The 24,628-nt window shown below is 44.1% G+C and overlaps 1 protein-coding gene across 2 annotated transcripts in view; it reads right to left on the bottom strand.

Moving 5' to 3' along the window:
• Positions 1-10,711: 10,711 nt before the first annotated feature.
• Positions 10,712-24,628, bottom strand: part of LOC130358873 (gametocyte-specific factor 1-like) — an 89,738-nt gene continuing 75,821 nt past the window's right edge. For both annotated transcript variants that reach the window (XM_056562783.1, XM_056562784.1), the window contains exons 7-10: positions 23,333-23,390; positions 21,848-21,936; positions 17,480-17,504; positions 10,712-11,344 (exon numbers count right to left, since the gene is read on the bottom strand). In XM_056562783.1, the coding sequence (XP_056418758.1) occupies positions 17,491-17,504; positions 21,848-21,936; positions 23,333-23,390 (161 nt within the window). In that variant the 3' untranslated portion in view covers positions 10,712-11,344; positions 17,480-17,490. The remainder of the gene's footprint in view (positions 11,345-17,479; positions 17,505-21,847; positions 21,937-23,332; positions 23,391-24,628) is intronic.

Below are 24,628 nucleotides of genomic sequence, written 5' to 3'. Positions count from 1 at the left end.
TTACAAAAACTAATTCAATATGTGTGTAAGCGCATCTGTCTCCAAAAGATCAGATCACCAAAGGACTTTTTTCGCCCAAAATTATGAAGCAGAGTTAATCCCTGTTCGTATTTTTATTTCATTAAAAAATCACACGCAACAAGCGTTCCGTTGTGTAACGATTAGCATTCTGGAAAATTCAATTTTATTACTGATAAAATTATCAGTAAATAAATAAAAAAAAAAAACACTACCCAAGAGTGTTTAATTACCCAATACATTGCTCCAGGAGCAGCCAAGAGTAGGCCTCAGCAGTACCCAAGAGGCTTTAATAACCCCCTACCTTTGCACGATCAATTGCGAGATCAAGCAATACCAGGTGTGTTATGCCCTCTGATTTCCGGGGCCGCAAGCGCGCTCCACTGAACGGATTAGCGTGTCTCTATCTTTCATCGACCGGTGCTGGTAACCCGCTAACTCCTGGAAAGGTAAGCTGCCGCGAAGCAGGTGGCCTCCCCCGGGCACGTTTGGCTCCTGAATTTCCACAACTGCCACCACCACGCTGATTGCCAACCATGCTACCGCCTTGCTGCCTCATAGACAAAGAGCAAATCTCTTCTCCTGATGATGATGAAGCCCCGGCTTCTGCACCCGGCTCCCAATTGTGATCGACTTCATCATCATCAAAAGATGTGTGCACGTCACTGATGTTCTCCTCTTGTTCCACAACAGTGTCTGCCTCAGGACCCTGAGCAATTGAAACACCGCCTCCCACGTCACTCTCCGCATCACTGCTTGGCCGCCTTGCGGAGCAAGGGACGCTTGTCTCCTCACATTCTTGGCTGCCCATTAGATGCTGAGTGTCCTCTATTACATCGTCCTCGCTAAATAGTGGAGCTGAACCCAAAGCATGAGATACTTCTTTGGGAGACGGAACAGCATAGGACAAAGGCAATGGAATTACAGGGACTGCTCCCGGGCCATGCCAACTGAGGGTTGTGTCTGAAGAACCCACCGACTCTTGACTGGGGTTGTCAGATGTCGCTTGTGATGATGGGGATGAGTGTGCAAACCAATTGACGAGGAGAGATGGGTCGACCACACGACCGCTGGGTGTTAACAGGAGCTCAGGCCTATTGCTGCGACTCCTGCTGCCACTCGCCCCAAGTCTGCTGCCAACTCTGCTTGACGTATGTAGGCCTCTGCCCCTTCTCTGTGCACGTCCTGGCACTTCCCTGCCTGACATACTTAGTGCGTTTATGAGGGTATAAAACAGCAGCAGGCAATTACTTACAGCTGTCCTTTCAAAGTATATAGGCCCTAGACAGAATAACAGTTACTAAATAGTACACTCCTTTGTTGTATGTATGCCCTTTGCAATGATGAGTGCACTGTTAAGCGTATTTATATGCAGAAAATAACTCTTTTTTTGTTGTATACACCAGCCAGTGTATACTAATGTGTCGAATAGCACTGAATTTAGCACCGAGACAGAAATACAGGTACTAAATAGTACACTACTTGGTTATATGTATGCCCTTTGCAATGATGAGCGCACTGTTAAGCGTATTTGTACGCAGGAAAAACTTTTTTTTTCTTTAATACACCGGCAGGTATATAACGTGTGGTATAACACTTAATTTAGCACAGAGACAGAAAAAAAGGTAGTATATGGTACGCTATTTGCTTGTATGTAGGCCCTTTGCAATGATAAGGCCACTGTTAAGCGTATTTTTACGCAGGAAAACCTTTTTTTTCTTTAATACACCGGCAGGTATATAACGTGTGGTATAACACTTAATTTAGCACAGAGACAGAAAAAAAGGTAGTATATGGTACGCTATTTGCTTGTATGTAGGCCCTTTGCAATGATAATGCCACTGAAAAAGCGTATTTGTACTCAGGAAAAACTTTTTTTTCTTTAATACACCGGCAGGTGTATAACGTGTGGTATAAAATTTAATTTAGCACAGAGACAGAAAAAAAGGTAGTATATGGTACGCTATTTGCTTGTATTTAGGCCCTTTGCAATGATAAGGCCACTGTTAAGCGTATTTGTACTCAGGAAAAAAAAAATGTCTTTAATACACCGGCAGGTGTATAACGTGTGGTATAACACTGAATTTAGAACAGAGACAGAGTAACAGGTGAAAAATGGTAAAAAGACACTAAAGTCCACACTAATATGACTTATTTCTGAACAGCAGCAGGACCCAACAGTGCAGCACCACCAAAAAAAAAATCCAGGGATTACACCCTAAATTGCACTCTGTCACACAATTCTGAGCAGCAGAAGATTTGTGGAGAAAAAAAACTCAATAGAGCTAAAAAATGAGATGAGATGCTTCAGAAAGTTCAGGCAGCTTGGAGATCTGTATGAGGCAGCTGACAGCTATTTGCCCCTCTCTGCTGCAATGCTCAATAACGTGAATAGGAGGTTTAGCTATCAATGATCCTTCTCAGAGTAACAGCACAGCACTCTGCACTCCTGCCTTTCCCTAATGCTGATGTGACTAGCAGTTGCAGTGTAACGCTGTGGTATGAGCTATTCACACACACACACACACAGTCCCGTCCTCTCCATCGGAGTGCATAGATGAAATGAAGTGAGGCAAGATGGCCGCCGATTATATAGGGGCTGTGACATCACAGGGGTCAGTGAACACTGATAGGCTGCATCTCACATGTGGTTCTGGGTCAGCCCGCCTACCTTCATTCCTGCCGCTGTTTCCCACCCTCCCATAATCCCCTGCCCCATGTACTCACATGTGGATCCGCCATCTTAGCTCTACAATAGCCTGGAACGCTGTAAAATGGAGTTTAATGAAGCAATTCGTGCGATAGAATCGCGGCGATATTCGTATTCGTTACGAATCGAATTTCTCAAAAAATTCGTAACGAATTCGGGTTCGTCAAGTTCGATTCGCTCATCTCTAATATTATTAACTACATGTTTTGGGTGGCATGAATTAGCCTGTAAAATGCTGTTCCAGTCCGACTCCTTCTTATATGGTTCTACAGTGATCCTGCTGATATCTGTCACTGTATCTCCATATGGGGAGGGTGAACATAATTTAATGTCCAAGAATGGAATGCTTGTAAGGGAATTTTTTTTTTTTTTTAAGTATTCATAAAATTTTGCATATAATACAATAAACAAACAGCACAAAAAACAAAGCAACACACAACCAATGACTCTGGGGGTCCATAAGTCAACACCATCACAACAACAGGAGGAATATGACAGCGAGGATGAGTAGCGATCTAACACATAAGGATGAAGAATCCTCAGCACCCTCCAGGGAGGCCCCACATTAACAGGCAAGCATACATTCACATCACCACACATCCCAATGACTATGACCCAATGCCCCAGCAGAGAGGTTTCTGAGTCACTCCGGATGGAAGGTCAGCTGACACATCCAGTAAAAGCCACGGAGTCCTTTTCAAACTTCATTGGGCACCTTACGACTCTTATACAGGGCTTGGTATAATGGGACATATTTGTTCACCATATTAACCCAGCGAGACAAAGGGTGTGGGGACGTATCCTTCCACATTATCACAACCACCTTACGGGCACGAAACAACAAGAAACGGATCAGTAAACGTCTGTGTGAACCAGACACCACCTCATTGAGGATTCCCAACAAGCATACCACCAGGGTAAGCAGGAAGGGGAAATCTAGATCATCCACCAAAACCCCCATCACCTCCCTCCAAAAAGAGGCTGTAATAGGACACTCCCAAACCACATATAGAAAAGTACCTACCTCCGCAGAACGAGAGACCCTTAATTCTGAGGGAAGGGAAAACTTTTGACTAGTGACGAGGGTTCACCATCCCACTTTTGAGGATATCTGTCTGTAACATCCTGGATCTCCACTGTGCCCATTTCACTGCTACAATACAAGAAGTCATCAGACCTAGAACTGACATTGCTTCCCTGAAGGTGCATAAGTGAGACGGAAAAATTATTTCTAATCTGTCCTTGATGAGGATCTGTTTGGCTAGAGGCAGTAGAGAAAGCTGAGACATTGAATACAGAAGGATCCCTAAGAAAACACACTGCCTGGAAGGGGTTAAGTGACTTTTTTAGATGCAGATTCCAACCTAGATCTTTCAGTATGGAGCAAACTACTTGAATGTGCAAATGAAGGGTTTCTGAGGAGTCTGAAACAATCAGTAAATCATCCAGATGTGGAACTAACAGGATGTTTTGGGTTCTTATGAAAGCTGCCACCTCCACCATCACTTTGGTGAATACCCTTGGGGCTTGAGAGACCCCAAAGGGAAGGGCTTGGTACTGTAAATGGACTTATGCTCCTTCCATAAAGGCCGCCACTCTTAGAAACCTTTGGTGAGAGTTGTGGATGGGAATATGGTAGTAGGAGTCTGCTAAATCTACAGAGGCCATCATGCAATTCGGAAATAGCAGAGGGATTGGGGATTTTAGGGACTCCATCCTGAATTTTTTGTATGACAGAAAGTAGTTTAACTTTTTCAGATTTATTATAACTCAAAATACAGTTTTATTTTTTTTGTTTTTACTAAGAAGAGAGGGGAATAGAATCCCCTCCTCTCCTCCCCCTGGGGGACAGGATCCAGGACTTTTTTGAGCAAAAGAGATTTTATTTCTGTTATCATGGCCTCTTGTTTCAGGAAATCTTTCACTATACCAGTGGGAAGGAAAAGACCGGAACTCCAGAAGGAGACCCGATCTCAAGGTGGATAAAACCCAGGGACTGGAACAGACACCCCCTACTGGGAGAAAGCCATCATTGTTTGGGATCTTTGGAACTAGACTCTTTGTTGGGATTGAAGAGGGAACCTCTACCTTTACTAGGGACTTTAAATTTCATATTGTCCTGAAACTTCAGGCCTTCTGATTGTTTTTTTGCTACAAAAGGAATCAGGGGCACGACCCTGAGTGGGAAATCCTTTCTTCCTATCAGAAGCCTTCAAGTACTTTGTCTAAGACGGGACCAAAAAGGCAATCTCCAATGCAATGGATGGAACACAGTTTGCCCTTTGAGCCCACATCTTCCACTGCCTAAGCCATGTGGCTCTCCTAGAAGAATTAGATAAAGCAGCTGCTCTGGCACCCAATCTTACAGAATTTACCAAGGAGTCTGCCAAAAAATCTATTGGCTTGGAAATTACGGGTAAGGAATCTAAGATCTCTTCTCTAGGAGTCTGGTTAACAAGATGGGATTTTAATTGTGAAATCCAGACTCCTAGGGAGTGAGCGACACATGTAGCAGCTACTTGGTTCAGATAGAAGCTGTGGCCGCCTCCCAGGTTTTTTACTTAAAGAACTTGTTTCTTTTGTCCATTAGATCAGAGTTCCTAGATCCTCAAGAGGCAAGGAGGATTTCTTAGTCATTTTAGCCACCGGGGCATCAATTAAAGGGGCTCTATCCCATGACTAAGTGACCGACTCCTCAAAGGGGTACTTCATTTTAAGGAGTTTAGGGGGAAAAAAATATTATTTTTTCCAATTCCTTATCAATTATTTGCTTGATAATTTTATGCAAATTAAATGTAAGGGACTTCTTGGGGTCTAAGCTTTCATATAGGCCATCTGCGGCCGTGACTGTCTCTCTGCTCTCAAGATTAGCCGTTGGGCGGATTGCTTTAAGGAGCTGATCAGAATCATCCGGAGAAAAGAGCAATTTGGAATCTTCTTGCTTTTCATTAGAGGAGTAATACAGAGTAAGATTTTCCTCTTGAACACTAGGGGGGACTGGAAATAGCAGGGGTGACCAGAGGAGGCTGAAGCACTCACATTCCCGACAATTACTAGTCCTTTAAGAGATGAATCTATCTCCTCCCGGATAGCAATTGCAGAGCACTCCGGGGTCACGATAACTTCATTACATGCTGCACATATAGACTTTTTATAGGCAGGATCTAACAGCTTCCTACATTGTGCACATTCTTTATTACGGGATTTAGAAGACTTTTTGCTACCCTACAAAACAAAACAATAGCCTGACTTAGCAGAATATGGAATGAAATTGAAATGATGTCACCCAGAAGTAGATCCACACCTCTGTAGCGGGGTTGAAACTACTCTTCTTTAAGGGTCCACCTCCCTCTGTGGAATGCTCCGACATACTGGAGTTTTTTTTTTTTTCAGCAAAATACTGCAGGGCAACCAAGAATGGTCTTCTCAGCTGCTGTGGGCTGGAACTGTTCCCACTGGATATTCCTGCTGGCTGCTGCAGGCTGCTACTACTACAGGCTGCTGTAGGCTTCTGTATGGCTGCAGGCTTCTGGATATTGCGGCAGGCTGGCTGCCTGCTGTCGATGGGGTTCCAGACGCTCCAAAAATGGAGAAAACCCACGCCCCTTTGTAATGGAGCCGGAACCGATTCTGCGCTGCAGGGCTGACGTCACGCCTACCGGCATTACTGCACAAGCGACACTCCGGCCCCAGAGATGGGAGAGTCGGCAGAAACCACGCAACTCCACAGCACCCACCTCGTTAATGCCGCTGAGACCAGGTTTACGGCTTCTTCCCAGAGGAGACTTCTGCCGGACAGGGAGCCCCACTACCAGAAGACCTGCAACCCCTTGGAGAGGTATGGAGACAGCTCCCAGGCCTCCTACCGGAGGATAGAACACCTGAACTGAGGTGTGGAGAGGGGTGTTCCATTTTTATGTTTTCAGGTTTTCTGTCCTGCGGTGGGAGGACCTCTCCAGGGGTTCTGTCATGAGCGATCAGGTAAAAAAAAAAAAACATATGTAATACAGATGACGTACTCAAGCAATACAGATCACGTATGAAAGCATCCATATTTTAATCTATCTCCATAAAAATGTAGCATGTTATTTTCATTTTAAATACATAAATATTTTAATCTGTAAACAAACTCACAAATTAACATTAGCTCCATGCCATGGTCTGCAAAAAAAAAAAAAAGATTTTATATGGATGCAAAAATTTGCTTGTGTGAAAGTCACCTGAACAAGTATTAACACGCATTTGTGGTTAGTAAATCTTTAATTGCAGCCACTTATCAAAGTATTATTCCAGAACCTCCTAAGAATAAGGTGGCTTGAGAGATCCAAGAATCACAATGACAAATATGGAGAAATATCTGTGCTGAACAGTGTTTGGAAAATATTGAAGGATTCTGAGATTCAGGAAGGAACAAGAGACTAACAATAGTCAAGATGTTACTAAGTTATGTTATAGTAGTATTGTTTACAATGGGATTCAAAGGGTTTTCCAGGAAAAACTATTGATAGCCTATTAAAGTGAGGCTGCATTAGCCCAGTGTCACCACTACACAAAGTAGGGAGCCAACTGCTTCCGTTCTCTGTGTAATGCGGGCCCCCAACAGCTGATCAACTATTGATAGCCTATCTAGTGGCAGGACTATTAATAGATTTTCATGGAAAAACCCCTTTTAATTACAGTATTTAAAGCACCTACAATCAGAACAGTAAGTAATCACTAGGGCAGGCAACTGAACAAAGGAGTTTATTAGTTACACTAGTTTCCTGACTTTTAGTCCAAAAAACATTCTGATACAGGCTTTATTTAAACACTGCCCTCAGGTCCAAATTTTAACACCATGGTGGGTCAGACACTGGTTGTGCAGTTGAGAGATGTTGCTGTAGCCATGAACAGAGAGATCCTGAATTTCCCAAGAAGCCCCTCACACCCAGTTTCTACTCCATGGAGAAAGAAGGCCAAATAAAGCTGCATCCGGAAATTAGCAACCTAGACTTGACCAAGATCCTGTTCAAAACATAAAGAGTTATCAGAGAAGTAGTATATAAAATATGTGTGACAACAAAAGAAATACATTGGCACTCACCCAAGACAATGTTAATTGGCATATTAAAAATTCACCCGCCCAAAGCCGAGGCTGAAGACTGCAACAGACTCTTTCACAGTCTTTGGCTTCCTCAGGCCTTATCCTATGTCACTACAGGGTGCCAGGATATACCCGGCTCCATAGGCAACATGTAAGGGGTTACCTATGTCAGCAATGAATAAAAATACAAATACAAAAGGACAAAAACATGAACACATAAGCAGAGGTTATAGAGGTTATCTGTAGACTCTACTGGAAACCGTATTAGCAAAGGCAAAGCAGTTCTCAAGATAGGAATTAATGCCCCCAAAAAAATCAATTTTTTTCATACAAATTTAATCTTCTTGCAAATATTTTAAAAAAGCCATTCACAGACATAACGGTAGTCTTAAAAATAGACATAACGGTAGTCTTAAAGAAATCTGACCATTGGTTACTATGTAGTGAACTCAGAAGCAATTTTAAAATGTAGACGCTGCCCTCCTTTTAACAAGTTTCAGAAAGGACATTCTGTCAAACTCGATGGAGGAGTCAAACAGATCATATGCTGTCAGTTAGATTATGTAGTTTATGCAATAATGTGTCCATGTGAACATTATTACATAGGATCTATTAAGTGCTGCCTGTTTCATGAACACAAACATTCCTTGCATACAAAGATAGGTGCTAAAACATTAATTGAATAAATGAAAAACTATCATAGCACAGTGACAATAGTCTTCTTACCTTATGGGACTGGAACATGTGATGACCAGGAGAACAGAACGGGAAAGAGACCTAAGGCAGAAGGAAATTGTCTGGATCATGTGCACTTATGCTCTCAGTCTGAATGACCGGAATAAACTAAATGTTTTTCTTTAAATGCATTAACTATAAAGGCTCCTCTGCTTACGTGTTATTGTTTTTGTCTGCCCTGTTTGGCTGTCATTCCTCAGGATGAGGCATACGGAAGCAGAAGACCATGAAACCGTGTGCTGGCGTCGTCTTCACAGCCTCAGCATTCATTGTTCCCTGCTGGCTGGCTAATTTTTTATGTGCCAAGAAATTTTACGTATTAGATCGGTAAGTGCCAATTTATTTCTTTTGTTGCCGTACCTTTTTTTTTGGAATTACCCATCGCCCGTATTTACAATGATCACCCCATTGCATTTTTTATTCCCCAGAAGTCTTTCTCCTGACCTACGTTTGCTAGGGTTGCATTGCAGTTAGCCGTGGTGCCATCTGCATTTCCTTTGTGCCTAGTAGTATACAGAAGAGAATCAAGAATTTCAGAGGTGCTTGGCAAAATTCTGAGAGGAGCACCAAGACCTCATACTGTTCAGTTCTACAAAGAAATCTGCAATCATCGAAAAACCAAAGAAACTCCAGCATCTGTTGTACAACCACCAGAAGAAGGTTTACCAAAAAATAAATCTTGAGGCCTGCACCGAAGAAGTAGGGGGACACCTCAGAGAAAAAGGGGTCTTAAATGGAGTTGCCCCACCATGGATCTCTTCTATAAAGCTTGGCATCCCTGGTTGGACTCCCCCCCCCCCCCCCCCCCCCCCCACGGATATGTCCTATTATTTGTCCATGTGACACTACACCTTTTGTTTGTTTTCTCTTCATGTGTTATTTTACCATGCTGTACATGCTTGATCTGCAGGGCGCTCAATAGTGCACCACCTCCTCCTCCTCTCCCCTCTCTTTATTCCCTGTTTGTTACTGTTCTCAGACTGTATTGTATATTGCTCGATTTACAATTGGCAGTCTCTCCGGATGAAGGCACTTTGTTTTGCTTTGTACTGCTTGTACTTGCTATTTGTTTTCAATAAAATTGATATGTTTGATACTAAAGGAGTTGACCCATCTTGCCAATTGGCTTTTTCCAACCACTTTTAATCTATTAAGCAGCCAAAGCGATGAACTCCCACTGACATTAACGAAGTAACCCCAGTAGCCGGGAAAAAAAAAACAATTGACAAGATGGGAAAACCCCTTTAACTCTCGGATAAAAAAAATGCCTACTGTGGTGAGGATCAATAGTGGCAATGTCTGACCAGAATTTAAACCTGAAGTTATCTACAGGCCCTCACTAAGAGAGATTATGAGAAAGTGAAATCAAAATAAGCGAACAGAACATTGTAACAAAATCTGGAGGATGGGTTTTGCTGTAGATTTTGAGAAATCTGAAATATTAAAGTGTTTCTTTAAATTCTTCTTCTAATTAGGAGAATAAATGTAAAAGGTAAAATTTAATCCCCACTATGTAATCAAGGCCACAGAGCGGTGTTTCCCAACCATGGTGCCTCCAGCTGTTGCAAAAGTACAATTTCTAGCATGCCCGGACAGCCAAAGGCTGTAGGAATTGTAGTTTTGGAACAGCTGGAGGCACCCTGGTTGGGAAACACAGCCATAAGAGAGTACAATCACACCTACTAGTGGAGAATTAGAACATGTGAAACATTTCCTTATTACATACATCTCATTATGTGAGTTTTTCTATTATTACTATGAGACTGCACAGTATGAAGAGAAAACAGGAGATTTAACATAACTGCATTACGGTATCCATTAAAAAAAAAAAAAAAAATTCTTGCCTGGAGAATTAACAAGGCATTCTTGCATTTTTAGCAATATGCGCATAACAGGAAAGATAACAGTTTTCCTTCTTCAAATACCTTTTCCTCTACTCCTGCAAAGTTTTGCTGAACACAGTTGGAAAGAATACCAGTTCTTTTGTGAAATTCTATAATAAGGTATGCTTTTGCATCACTATTGTGCTCCATAACATAATTGTTATTGTGGTCATTTGTTCTTTAGGCGGGCACAATAAATTACACCAGTAAATCTTATTTGCTTCAATAACAAATTACACAATTACAATGAAGATATGTTTTGGTCTAAGCATCATTACTATATTGTAGAACAGAACAGAAAAACCTTTAATTATTTTTCCAATTACTTAAGACAAGATACTTCAAGCACTATAGACTGGATTAGATGTTGAATACTGCTGGACAATATGTTACTGCATAAATCTTCAACATTAGTAATTCAGGGAACTTTTACTAATGTGTGCAAGTATTAAACAAAAATCAATGTACAAAATGTAAGTTTCCTCAGAGGTAAAACAGATGTTTCTCTAGTGCCATCATCAAATCACAGCTACAGACTGCAACCGGGCCCAGTCTAAGTGCTAACATTTTAGAGGTGTTGGAGCTTCACACTGGCTTACAAACATGTTGAACAGAAATGGTAAATCCCAAACATAAATGTTTTGCTCATGGTATACAGGCAATCTAACTTCCTGTAAATCATGTTCTTGAAGAAATGTAAATTAAATCACATTATGCTTGCATACAACTGACAGCTTTAAAACTGGGAAAATATTAAGTATACATGACTGCTTTTGCCTTGATCTTGGTATTGCTTCGCTCCATCCATTTGATGTGGTCTTGAAAAAATTCTCTAAACCGAAGCCACAACAGATTTTAAAGAAACTTGAATCTTAACTCAAAGTGCAACATCAACCTTCCCAGAGGTACATGGATCTAAAAAACAAAAAAGTAATTAAACACACTGCATCTTACTACCCACCTTACATGAAAAAAAAGGAGTTTTTTTGTACTCTCACTAAAATCTCTCTTGTTGCCTTCATTGGGGAACACAGGGGACTATGGGTATTATGCTGCTGTCCACTAGGAGGCTCACACTAGGCAAAAAAAGATGTTGGCTCCTCCCAGCAGGATATACCCGCCCACAGGCACTGAGCTAATCAGTTGTGTCACAAAGCAGTAGGACAAGCCAAAACAACAAAGGAGATGAGTCCAAAGGACACCAAAAAGTAACAACAGGCAACAAACAATCAGACCAGGTTACCAAAAATAAGTAGGTGCTGTGTTCCCCAATGAAGGCTATGAGAAAGAGATTTTACGGTGAGTACAAAAGAATCTCCTTTTCTCGGTCCCCTCATTGGGGAACACAGGAGACCATGGGACGTCCCAAAGCAGTCCCTGGGGTGGGAAAAATAACTGCCAGAGAACGGTCAGACCAGAGACTGAGCCCTATCCTTTCCCAGAAGAAAGTGGACGAGGCTCAGAGGAAATCGGAATCTGGAAATAAACTACCCGGATGCCCTACAAAACATGAAGGGGAGCTAGAACCCAAAAGTGAGACAGGGGTCCAAGAGCTAACCAAAAACGGCAAGAAACTGATGTCCCGGAGGCCTGCCGGACCAAACCCGTCATGGCAGGAGAGAGGAAAACACCCCCGAAGACAAGACAGAAGGACGCAGGACCACATAGGCCTGGCCAAAACTGGGAAGAGAACATGCCGGAGAAGGCCAGTCACAACTGAAGGACAGAGGCTGAGGTGGGAGAACGACAAGCAAATGGCAGCTGAGCACAGCCTGCAAGAAGATAAGACTCAAAAGGTGAAAACCAGAGTCATCAAAAGGGGACGAAAAAGGAAAGCCTCGTATCCAGGTCCGAGCGGACAAAGGAAAACTGACCGGAAGAAGGCTAGGGCAAGGAGGACCCGTTGACCACCCGAACTGAGAGGCCAGAAAAACAGCCACAGCTCCCAGGCCACCCACAAAAAACCGGGTGGAAGAGAGAATCCAAAAAGAGTATGCTTCATAGTCAAGAAGGCGGAGAAGAGCAAGCGACCAGGTGACCTATGCCCGGTCAAGGTGCGCAAATGGACCAAACTGGGTAACCCGGACGACCGGCAGGTCCACTACCCCGAGGCCCTATGCCTCGAGTCCCTTTCACTCCAGAGGGAGAAGGAGAAATGCAAGCAGGTCGGCAGGGAGAAACAGAACCATCCGGTACCCCGGAGAAGCCGCCCAGAGAAACAGTGGATCCTAGATCCAGTAAGAAAAGGAGGGACCCTGGAGTCCCAAACCAGGAGAGGCGGACAACCTCAAGCCAAGCAAAACACGCTGGCTGATGAGCACCTAGACTTGGGCAAGGCATCGGGCAGCAAACAGAGACCTCCGTCCGCAGAGAAGGGCAAAGAAGAGAGGGGCTAGAACCCCGCCAAGGCCAGAGACAAGAGTAACTGGAATGGCGGAAGCTTCAGTAAAACCACCCAGGAGATCAAAGCATGGAAAGGCCACCTGAAAGAGAGAGCCCAAGGCAAGGAGGACCAACAAAAGACACCTCCAGGGCGTGAGCGGGCACCCACCCAGACAGTCAGGCAAACATGGCACTATTGACAGCAGAGACTGTTGTAGAACCCTGGGGAGCCAAGGGCATCCCGATCAGAAAGACCACAAGGAGGAAGGCCTAGAGACACTCAAAGCAGAAGGAACACTGGAGAGTAAGAGCAGAGATCAACAGATAGCATGCTCATCCAGAAGGAAGCCCAAGGACTGCCAGGACAGCTCCCAAGTGACACTTACCCCGACAGGTGAAGAGGGCAGCGCAAGGGGTTGGAGAAGCCAAGGCATGGATCTGGCCAGAATTGACAGTATCCCACCCAGAGGAAAAGGGGGAGAAAACAGGAACCGCTCTAACAGGACAAACAAGTGCCCAAGAGGGTCAAGCGAAAGATAGGACTGCAACAGCCGTAACTAAGCCAAATGCCACAGAACGCCGCCACAAAGGAGGAGAATGAGGGCAGGGAGAGGAAGAGGAGGAACAAAAGAAGGAAACACTCTGATACTATGAGGCAGAAGGACAACGGCTGCAAAAGCAGGAGCTGTACAAGGGCCACACATCCACTTGAAGAAGGGGAAGCGTAAGGGCTGAAATTCTGATAGACACCTCACTAAGCTACACCAAGTCAGGTGGCGGAAGGGGTCAACGAGATGGCTGAATCAGCCACAGGAGGGAGTACAGAAGACTGGCAGTACTTCGCCTAGAAAAGGAGAAATGCAAGACCGCCCGTTAACAAGCGGACAACGTAACATACTCCACCCCAACTCCACGGAGGCAAGCCAAGGCAGTATGAGCAATTATAGGCATCCCATAGTAGTGGTGTAGCCAGACCACAAATACACTCTGTCCCTGGAAGGAAGAAGGAGACTGATAAATTAGCTGAAGCAGAACACCGACTACGGAAGCCATAGCGTCTCCCCTGGGGAGGAGAATGAAAACGCTGGATGAGCCAGAGTCGGAACCAAGCAAACCTAGACCGGAATGCACCTCAGAAATAGCAGAGAAACTGGCAACATCTCCCCTGTGGAAGGGGGTAAGAAACTGCAGTACTGACCATAGCAGGCTCCCCACCACCGACCCTCGTATAGGGGGGAATGCGCTGTGTAGGCTACCGCAAGTATCATGCGGACCACTGTCACTGGGAGGCCAGTGATACCCGACCCCTGGAGGGTAAAGGTGGATGCCAGTACCATTGAACACCCTAGGGAACCGCAGGGTCACTTACTAGACCCCTCGTACTAGAGGCCAAGACTACTTCAAACCCCTGGGACATTACCCATGTTAGCGAATGCTAGAAGGTCCAGAGCCCCGTAGGGACACCAATGTTGGTTGACTCCCCCCTGTAGCAGGGAACTGGGAGTTGGCCTTGGATGAGCCTTGGATGTGGGGAGACCTGTGAGCATGCAGGGACACCCACGTGGCAAAATCCACATGCCGTGGAGCACCAGGGCTGCAGCTGTGTATGCAGCAAGCATCACATCCTTCATGGGCGATTCAAAGGCTCCAACAAACAACAGTCAACCCTGACATGCAGCAGGGTACCAGAGCTGCAACCGCAGATGCGGCAGACGTCCCAACTTCTATTGATGGAGAAGGGGGTCCATTGTACCCTGGTCAACTATCACTCACAGTGGAGTACCAGAATAGCAGCTGCGGCATATGTCTCAACCTCCCTGGATGATGTAGAGGGACCAGTGTACATCTCTCAACTCTCACAGTGGAGTACCGGAATGGCAGCTGTGGCAGATGTCTCAACCTCCATGGATGATGTAGAGGGTCCAATTCACATCGGTCAACTCCCACTTACAGTGGAGTAACGGAATAGCCACTGCGGTAGATGTCCCAACCTCTATGGAAGGTGTATAGTGCCATTTGTACATCTGTGAACTCTGAACCACAGTGGACTATCGGAATAGCTGCTGCAGATGACAGGTCCCCCATGGGCATTGGAGAGGGCCACGTCACAGTGAACCCCCCCAAGCCGCTGCAGATTCCATAGCCCACACAGGGACACTCCCTCGGTCTCATCACACAGGAGGCGTGGCACTGGGACAACAGACACGAACATGGCAGGCTCTTTAAGGGTGGCCGGAGATGAAGGGAAGAGGCAGACTGCTGCCAGGTTTAATGTTACTCCCCGAGGGTAAGGCCAGCGTGGCAAACAACACTGATTACTGTCCCCACTGAACCTCTGGCAAAACGGCAAACCACATCAAAAATGGCCAACGGGAGCAAAGGGAAAACGGCAAAAACTCCGAAAAAGGTTACTCAGGAACTGGAGCAAGAAGCGCCTAGTGCTGACTTTAAGTCAGCAGCTTATGTGCACATAATGGGACAATGCACAAGGGTATGTGGCACAATACTCGGAGCAAAAAACAAGCATTCCAACCTGTGGCAAGCACTGAACCTGCAGAAACTGCCCTATCAGTCAAGCGGGCCCCGTTCTCCAAAATCCATCTAATATAACATGAGGAACTGAGTAGAACAGATACTACACTTGATCCTACTCAAAAAGCCAGAGAAGCGAGCTTTGGAGAATACTCCAGTAAAAAACTCCTGCAGAATGCCCTACAGATAGGGGCACGGAGAAAGCCACAGGAATACAGTAAGGCTGCAGTATCAACTTTTGGCCACAAGAGGGGGGCCAAGCACAAGAATGGAAACAGAAGAGCTGTGTATGAAACAGCCACTAGAGGGCACAGATTATTATTATTATTTTTTTTACTTCACTTTCACTTTGAAGAGCAGCTTGCTGGCACGGAACACAGCCCCCAAGAGATGCCGAAGACGGCCTAATAAAGTAAGGAGGAGGCCGGGCTATGAAAATGAGTGGGGAAAGAGACCAAATCGGGGCTATGGTGTGAAGAGGCCGGTCCCTCCGTCACCCAGTCGCACGAACGGAGGTGCCAGCCGCACGATCATGCGGCTGATTCAGGGACCAGGCCAGGGAAATGGTAGTTTGATGCTGCTGGCTCCTCCCCCATTGGGGAATCGCCCTGCCGTGTGAGACCGCTGCCACTGTTAAGACTAACACCGGGGCAGCAGTAGCGGATCTTCAGACAGAAAGTATGCAGCCAGGACTCTGCGCCTGGCCACAACAACATGCGGCAAGTGGGCTGTTTGCGCCCCCACTGGGGAAGTTGTCAACCACTTGGGACCGGAGACCCGCTGGCCCAGATGACTGACCCTGGGGCAGCAAGAGAATAAAACGTGGCCAGGTCACTGGGCCTGGCCACAAAACATGTGCGGCAAGGGGAAACATTTAGTGGGGGGAACCCATTAATCCTGTAACCGGCGGAGAGAATGCGGGGGTTCAGCACACCGTGTTGTTCCCTCCAACATGGTGCCAGAGGCCATGAGGGATCCAGCCCAGCACAGAAACGTGTAATGGCGGCTGAGGAGCTGGGCACTACAGAACAAGAGGGACCCCTGATGAACATTAGGAAGGGAGAGGAGGAGGGGGGGGGGGGGGTATAGTACATACTCACCCAAGGCACCATCTTCTCATTTTCACCCTGAAGTCTGCATCGCGCCAAGCTGCCATAGCGAGGCGGGCAGGGGCAAGTGGGGGACCCGGACCCAGGGTACTGCCGCCAGGCGCTGACTGTTGGTGAGAAGGGGTTGACGGCCCATACTCTTATGTACCGTACCCCTTTGTCCCATGTGGGCGATCAGGTAGCACCATGCTCCTGTCGCCCAACCTAGAAAAATAACAAAGGAAAACAAATGCTAACTAGACATCCCTAGCTAGGAAATAATAAAGGATAAGAGACCAAGTTTAGAGAGAGCTCCAGACCTGTGTCTGCCTCCTACTGACACGAACCTAAAAACCTATTAAGTCAGTGCCTGTGGGCGAGTATATCCTGCTGGGAGGAGCAGACTTCTTTTTTTAGCCTAGTGTCAGCCTCCTTGTGGAAAGAATAATACCCATGGTCTCCTGTGTTCCCCAATGAGGCGACCGAGAAATAATCACTCAACATGTCAGATCTAACTTTGCAAATACAGTAGTAGTTTGCATTAGCTAAAGCCGGCCTTACATGTACAGTGGGATAAAGCTTTCTCCCTACTCCAACACAAATAAGTTAACTTGGCTCATCCACTGTACATGTTCCCTTTGGTGTGCTAAGGGGATGTAACCAGATCCCCAACAATCAGATTATTTCCTGCATAAATAGACATTGACTTTCAATGGAAAACTTGGGACCTCCATTCTCAAAATTGCTTACAGTTCCAGAAGTTGGACTACAAGAGATCATACACATATCCCTTATACTGTTTAAAGGTGCTTAGTTTTGTCGATGGGATAACTCCTTTAAGCTCTGAAAGTTTTCACACCATCTATTTAAGTGATGACAACATCATAAAGGTGACATTTTATTAGTCACTGCCCTTGTACAGAGTATGGTTAATGCATGGCATACCTTTATGTGCAAAAACAATAGCAAATATAGTAGTACAGTTTTCAGACCATAAAGCTTCAAAGTCAATATGACACAGACACACACAAAAAGGTTATCTACTTACACAATACTGAATCAAGCCCTGTTATCTGTAAAAAAAAAATTTAAAAAATTTAAAAAAAGGAGCATAATGCAATATCATTTTGCAGCAAAAACTAATTCCGGACTGTTCTTGAAAATAGCTAGTTTTTCACATCTTAAGAATATGACCACAATTACAATGTATTAACACAAATATTCAAGACAGAATTTGGGTAGGGCTAAAGGAGGGTGTTCTCCTGCAGTGAGCCAGGGAGGGAAGCAAAAAAATAATTTTTTTCTACCATGAACTAAATAAAAATAAGTGTTTGACACTATTTTTGCTGGTGTACTTTTTTGGATGTTCTATATATAGAATGTGACCACAGGCTTGCTGACCACCATCCGATCACTCAATGCGAAGGGCTATATACCTCTTTTTTGTGCTGTTGGAGCTTTTTTTTATGTCTCTGACATGTCAAACGTTCTTGCAAAATGAAAGGGACATTGTAAAACTTTTAAAGTGTTCTGAGAAAAATAACTTGGTCCTGAAGGCCATAAGTAGGCTGGTCCTTAAAGGGGTACTCCACTGGAAACATCTTATCCCCTATCCAAATGATAGGGCATAAAATGTTAGATCCAATCCCAGCAATCTCCGGCGTGGCAACCCTGTCATTCGGTGCACATAGCGAACTTCGCTGCATGCCCGATGACTAGTGATGCGGGCAACCACACCCCCTCTATTCACGTCTATGGGAGGAGGCGTGACGGCTATATACCAGCTGTCACCCCCCCTCCCATAGACATGAATGGAGGGGCATGGTGTGACGTCACGAACGCGGAAGCTGCAAGCTTCCATTTTCTGGACGCCACCGCTGCCGGCCCAGAGATCGCGGGGTTCCTTTGGATAGGGGATAACGATGTTTCAAACAGAGTACCCCTTTAATGGGTTTTGCCATAATCACAATTTATCCCCCAGACAAAATAATAGGTTAGTGTCTAATCCAACTGCCAGTGAACATGATAAGAGGGGTCCTGTGGTTTCCTGTCTATGGGACCAACGAAGACAGCAGAGTACAGCTTTGCTATTATGGCACAACCCTGCAAAAACAGATTACTCTTCTGCTTCATACCTTACCACTTGAGCCAATACTCCAGTGGTCCCTACTGGATTTTGTTAGTTTTTGGTGGGGCAATGACATGCTGAATGTAATACTATCTGAAGCATCAGCATAGAATAAAAGGAGCGCTTAAATGGGCACTATCATTAAAACAAAATTTTTAGTAAAAAAAAAAAATCTTTCTAACGTACTTTGTTAAAAATTTTTTTTACGTTTTCTATGTTTTATTTATGTTTAAAAAGACTGCCACTAGGTGTCTCCCAGAGCACATTTTCTTCCATCTCTTGCACAGACTTTGGACTCCTGCTGGCCTGCCAGAAGTCCAAAAATCAGGAAATACAGTCTGGAGTGCTGAGGGGGGGGGAGGAATGATTTGTGCAGCCTTAGCTAATCATTGCTCATCTCACACACTGAACTGCTATGGGCTATGTGTAGCAGAGTGAGGGAGGAAGTTCTCCCCTGTATGGCTTCAGCCCCTTCCCAGTCTGTGAATCTGACTGAGACTAAGCAGAAAATACAGAGCAACATCAAGGTAGAAAAACTAAAAAATTATAAAAATAAAGGCAAGGGGTGGTTTATTATGATGGGGCAGTGAACTGGGAGGAATATAAAATTTAACAAGATCATGAAAGTTACTCTATAACAGGTTAGTTATGACAGAATTATATATTTTTTTTTGCTCAATTTTTTTTTCCTCCTCACAATCAAACACCCTTAACTTTTTTATTTTTCCACTAACAAAGTTGTATTAAGGCTACTGTTTTTGTGCCACAAGTTGTACTTTTCATTGGTGAGCCAGAAAAAAAGATATATATGAGGCAAAATTGAAATAAAATATGGAATTGCACAATTTTGTGGGCCAATAATCTTTTCTAAGTTCACAAATACGAAATGCTAACTTTCTAATGATACCAAACTTGGATATTTTTTGTTTCGTTTTAAGGTAAAAAATAAATAAATAGAAAACCTGGAAAAGAAAAAAAATGCCATGTTCTAACCCCTATAACTTTTCTTTTTCCACCTACAGAGCTGTGCTAGGGGTTATTTTTTGTGCCACAAACAGTAGTTAACGGTACCACTTTAGCGATTTTGGCGTTTACGCTTTTCTTTTTCCCCCTACACATTTTTTGCCTCCCCTAGGGGCCTATCATAAGCCATTAGTAGATGGCTTACATACATCAATGTAATGCTATTGCATTACATTGATCTATGTTTTCGGGGCTCGATTGCCAAGGGCTGCCTAAGCCTTAAGCAAACGCCAATCCACCGACCAACAGGAAATGTCCCTGTTCTTCCCCAGCAACCCATCACAGAGCTGCCAATGGTCCCTGGACCCCAGGGATTACCGGCATTTAATGTTTAAAGGGGTACTCCGCACCCCTAGACATCTTATCCCCTATCCAAAGGATAGGGGATAAGATGTCAGATCGCCGGGGTCCCGTTGCTGGGGACCCCCGGGATCTCTGCTGCGGGACCCACCTGTACGGCTTCCACCTCACACCGGCAACGCTGGAGGCTTCGGATCCCGACCACAATGGTGGACGAGCATGACGTCACGACTCCGCCCCCGTGTGACGTCACTCCCCGCCCCCTCAATGCAAGTCTATGGGAGGTCCGTCATGCCCCCTCCCATAGACTTGCATTGAGGGGGCGGGGAAGTACAGGTGGGTCCCGCAGCCGAGATCCCGGGGGTCTGACATCTTATCCCCTATCCTTTGGATAGGGGATAAGATATTTAGGAGTGCGGAGAACCCCTTTAAATGACAAACATTGGAGTCAGTTCAGATGTCTGTCATTACCAGCAGATGTCAGCTGCCGATAGCAGCAGGGATCTGCCGGTTATGAGGTGGCCATATTCCCCTCACCTGACCCATGACATACCAGTACATAGAAGTTCAGGAAGGGGTTAGAGCTGAACATACATAACTTTGCAATGTCACAAGAGTAAGTATATGCATCTGACCAGAAATTGGTTAAACAAAAGCAAACTATGTCACATTCAAAAAATACACCTTGGGTACTTTGTAAAGGTGATCTACAGAATACTTCCACACTACCATCTAGTGGAAGAAAAATATATTGTAATGGAACTAATAAGTATTGGGTAGTTCCAAGGATACCTTTTCATAAATCTTAAGTCTTAATCCAAAAAGCACACATAATGTTAACAATCCCTGTGAAAAATGCTATGGAAATTGATGGAAAAAATGCTAAAAAAAAAAATCTAAGCCGTAGCAAGAAGATTGAATTATCAAAACTTGTGCAGAAAAAAATCTGACCAGCTGCCCATAGCAACAAATTAGATCGCTTTAATGTTTAAAAGGCCTCTTTAAAGAAATAAATAAAATTAAAAAAGCAACCTGATTGGTTGCTATGAGCAACTAACTGGTCAGCTTCACCTTTTTTTCTGAACAGGTTTTGATGAATCTCCCCAAAGCTTCCTACTGTATCTGAAATCTACCTGCATAGGAACCTTATTTATGGGATTTGCAGAGCCACAAATGAGTGTCTTTTTGCTATATTACTTGTGCCAGCTCCACATCTGCTTTAGTAAACCGTAATTTTGTTGCTTTCTCTAATAACTATTCTGGAGCATCCTAAATTCTGCACTGGGCTTTTCTCTAATAATGGTCCTGGAAAAGTATGAATTAAAATACAAACGTTTCATCCGTACTGACAGTGTGTGGACACTTTATGGAACTGGGTTGCACCCCACCTTATTTGACTTGAGGAATAGTAATGCCCAGTTTCCAATACATAGACATATTTTCTGAAGGAATAACTTAAGTTGCACAATGTAAAGTTCTAATAAAAGATACTTCAGAATCTTTATTTTACAGATTCTATACTTACTTATAAAGACAGGTCAGGAGAGAAGGCAGGTCCTCTAACATTCTTCTATAAGGTCTCCCTCAGAAAATTTTTATTTATAATAATGCAGTCAAAGGGAACCCTCCTTCAATTAAAATCGCCTAAAAGCTGCAGCCGCTACTGACTGCTCCATCTAAAGAGCTAAAGTTATAAAGGGGAATTCTATAATCTTCACCATTGTCGAAGTAAGGCAGTTGTCAATCTCAGGTTGCCTGCAGGCGATGGCATGGGTACTATTGTGACCTGTGATGTGCTTTTCTTGTGCTACATGTTAAATTATGCATGGATTTTTTATTTTTTTATTTACAAAGGTTAAAAAGATGACCCAGACACCAGTTACCGCCATTCAAGTATTTGCCATAAAAAGAAATAATGTAGCTTTCACTGTGCCACAAGTGTTATGGTAACAAATAGTTGCTTACTCATTTTCCATGGGAGGACATAGGGCAGAGATTTAGGAGCACGTAGTGTAGAACCAAGACTGTTTTTAGGATCCATCAGAGTTCCAGTGCTGCATAAAGAAGAAAAAAAAAAAGCCAAAAAGGTTAAAAACTAGTACAACAATTATAAGTGGTATAAAGCAGCAAGAGAATACATTTTTTTTACACCTTGTTTTTACTTCATATTTGGCATATAGTCTAGGAAACTTATCCAAACCTATGTAATAATCCATAGGTTCTCATGTACCCAGCATATTCCCTCGGGCACACATTTGGCTGGTATGCAGTCTTTTTTTTTATTTTTTATTTTTTCTTTGCTGGGGTAACAATTTTTTTTTTGGGGGGGGGGGGGGAATGTTGGGGTTTTTTCTCCTATTACCTCTTGTAAAAATTGTAAATCTGGGGGGAAAAAATGCATTTTAGTGAAAGAAAAAAAATTGCATTTACACATCTGACTTTAATGAAAAGTCGTCAAACACCTGTGGCGTGTTAGAGTTCACTGTACCCCTTGTTACGTGCCTTGAGGGGTGTAGCTTCCAAAATAGTATGCCATGTGTTTTTTTTTTTTTCTTTTTTGCTGTTATGGAACCATAGGGGTTCCTAAATGCGACATGCCCCCTAAAAACCATTTCAGCTAAATTCACTCTCCAAAATCCCATTATCGCTCCTTCGCTTCTGAGCCCACCAGTGCACCCACAGAGCACTTTACATCCACATGAGGTATTTCCTTACTTCAAAGAAATTGGGTAACACATTTTGGGGTCATTTTCTCCTTTTGCCCCTTGTAAAAAATCAAAAACTGGGTCTTCAAAAACATGTTAGTGTAAAAAATGGAGATTTTGAATTTTCTCCTTCAATTTGCTGCTATTCCTGTGAAACACCTAAAGGGTTAAACATTCTGAATATCATTTTGTATACTTTGAGGGGTGTAGTTTTTATAATGGGGTGATTTATGGGGTATTTCTAATATGAAGACCCCCCCAGATCCACTTCAAAACTGAACTGGTCCCTGAAAAAGTCCGATTTAGAAAATGTTGTGAAAACTTGGAAAATTGCTGCTGAACTTTGAAGCCCTCTGACGTCTTCCAAAAGTTAAAACATGTCAACTTTATGATGCAAACATAAAGTAGACATATTGTATATGTGAATCAATATATAATTTATTTGGTATGTCTATTTTCCTTACAAGCAGAGAGCTTCAAAGTTAAAAAAAATGCAAAATTTTCCAATTTTTCATAAAATTTGAGAATTTTTCACCAAGAAGTGATGCAAGTAGACAAAACTTTACCACTATGATAAAGTAGAATATGTCATGGAAAAACAATCCCGGAATAAAATTCATAAGTAAAAGCATCCCAGAGTTATTAATGTTTAAAGTGACAGTGGTAAGATGTGCAAAAAAAAAGGCTTAAAGGGGTTAAAGTCCTGAAATTAATTAATATACTTAAAAGCCCATTCATCACGTACCTAGGTCCTTGGTAGGAAGGTGTGCCCCAAACAAAAGTAGCCCTCTCATCCTGCAAATCTGAGAGAAAGTGTGTATTTACAATCATAACTAGGTCTACGTACACAGAAACAAAAACATTGAAAAAAAAAAGTAGTTTTTTTTATGCTTACCGTAAAATCTCTTTCTCGGAGGATCCATTGGGGGACACAGACCGTGGGTATATGCTCTTGCCGCTAGGAGGCGCTGACACTAGGCAAACAAAAAAAGGTGGGCTACTCCCGGCAGGCTATACCCAGCCGACTGGCTCTGAACTTATCAGTTTAGTCTCAAAGCCATAGGAGGCAACCGACAAAAAAAAAAAGAGAAAAAACAGCAAAAGTCCGAGAGAAACAGACCTAAGAAAAACCCAGTCACCTCTCGGACAGAACAAACGAAAACTCTACCCCAACTGTGGGTGGGTGCTGTGTCCCCCAATGGATCCTCCGAGAAAGAGATTTTACGGTAAGCATAAAAAAATCTACTTTTCTCGGTCGGAAACCATTGGGGGACACAGACCGTGGGACGTACCAAAGCAGTCCCCGGGGTGGGGAGAAAAATACTCAACCCAAAATCAAGCAGAGAAGGATGCTACTGCCGCCTGCAACACCTTGCGGCTCAAACTAGTATCAGCCGACGCAAAAGTATGCACTTGATAGAATTTTGCGAACATATGCAAGGACGACCAGGTGGCCACCTTACAGAGTTGCAGGGCCGAAGCCCTATTAAGGAGAGCCCACGAAGCCCCAAGAGAACGCGTGGAATGCGCCGTCACCCGGAAGGGTGAAACCTTGGCCTTGTGGCGGTACGATTCCAAAATGGCCGAGCGAATCCACCGAGAAATGGTCGCCTTGGAAGCCGGAAGACCCTTACGACTACCCTCAGGAACTACGAAAAAGGAGTCCCCCTGGCGAAAAGAGGAGGTGACCGAAAGGTAAATCCGGACTGCCCGGACCACATCAAGGGTGTGAAGAGAACGCTCCTTGGCATTGGAAGGAGTAGGGCAAAAAGAAGGAAGAACGAGCTCCTCGTTCACATGAAAGGAAGAAACTACCTTGGGCAGGAAGGAAGGAGGTGGGCAGAAAACCCCCTTATCCTGATGAAGCACCAAAAGGGGGAACGGCAGGAAAGTGACGCCAGTTCCGAGACCCTCCGGATAGAAGTGATGGCAATGAGAAAAGCGACCTTCCACGAGAGAATATGAAGGGGGGCATCCCTAAGGGGCTCGAAAGGAGCCTCCCTCAAGGCTCCAAGCACCAGATTGAGGTCCCACGGAGGCG

The sequence above is a fragment of the Hyla sarda genome, chromosome 2, assembly GCF_029499605.1.
Source record: "Hyla sarda isolate aHylSar1 chromosome 2, aHylSar1.hap1, whole genome shotgun sequence".
NCBI classification, from domain to species: Eukaryota; Metazoa; Chordata; class Amphibia; order Anura; family Hylidae; genus Hyla; species Hyla sarda.
The sequence above is the reverse complement of the archived record's forward strand: the minus strand, read 5'-3'. Positions and strand labels throughout refer to the sequence as shown.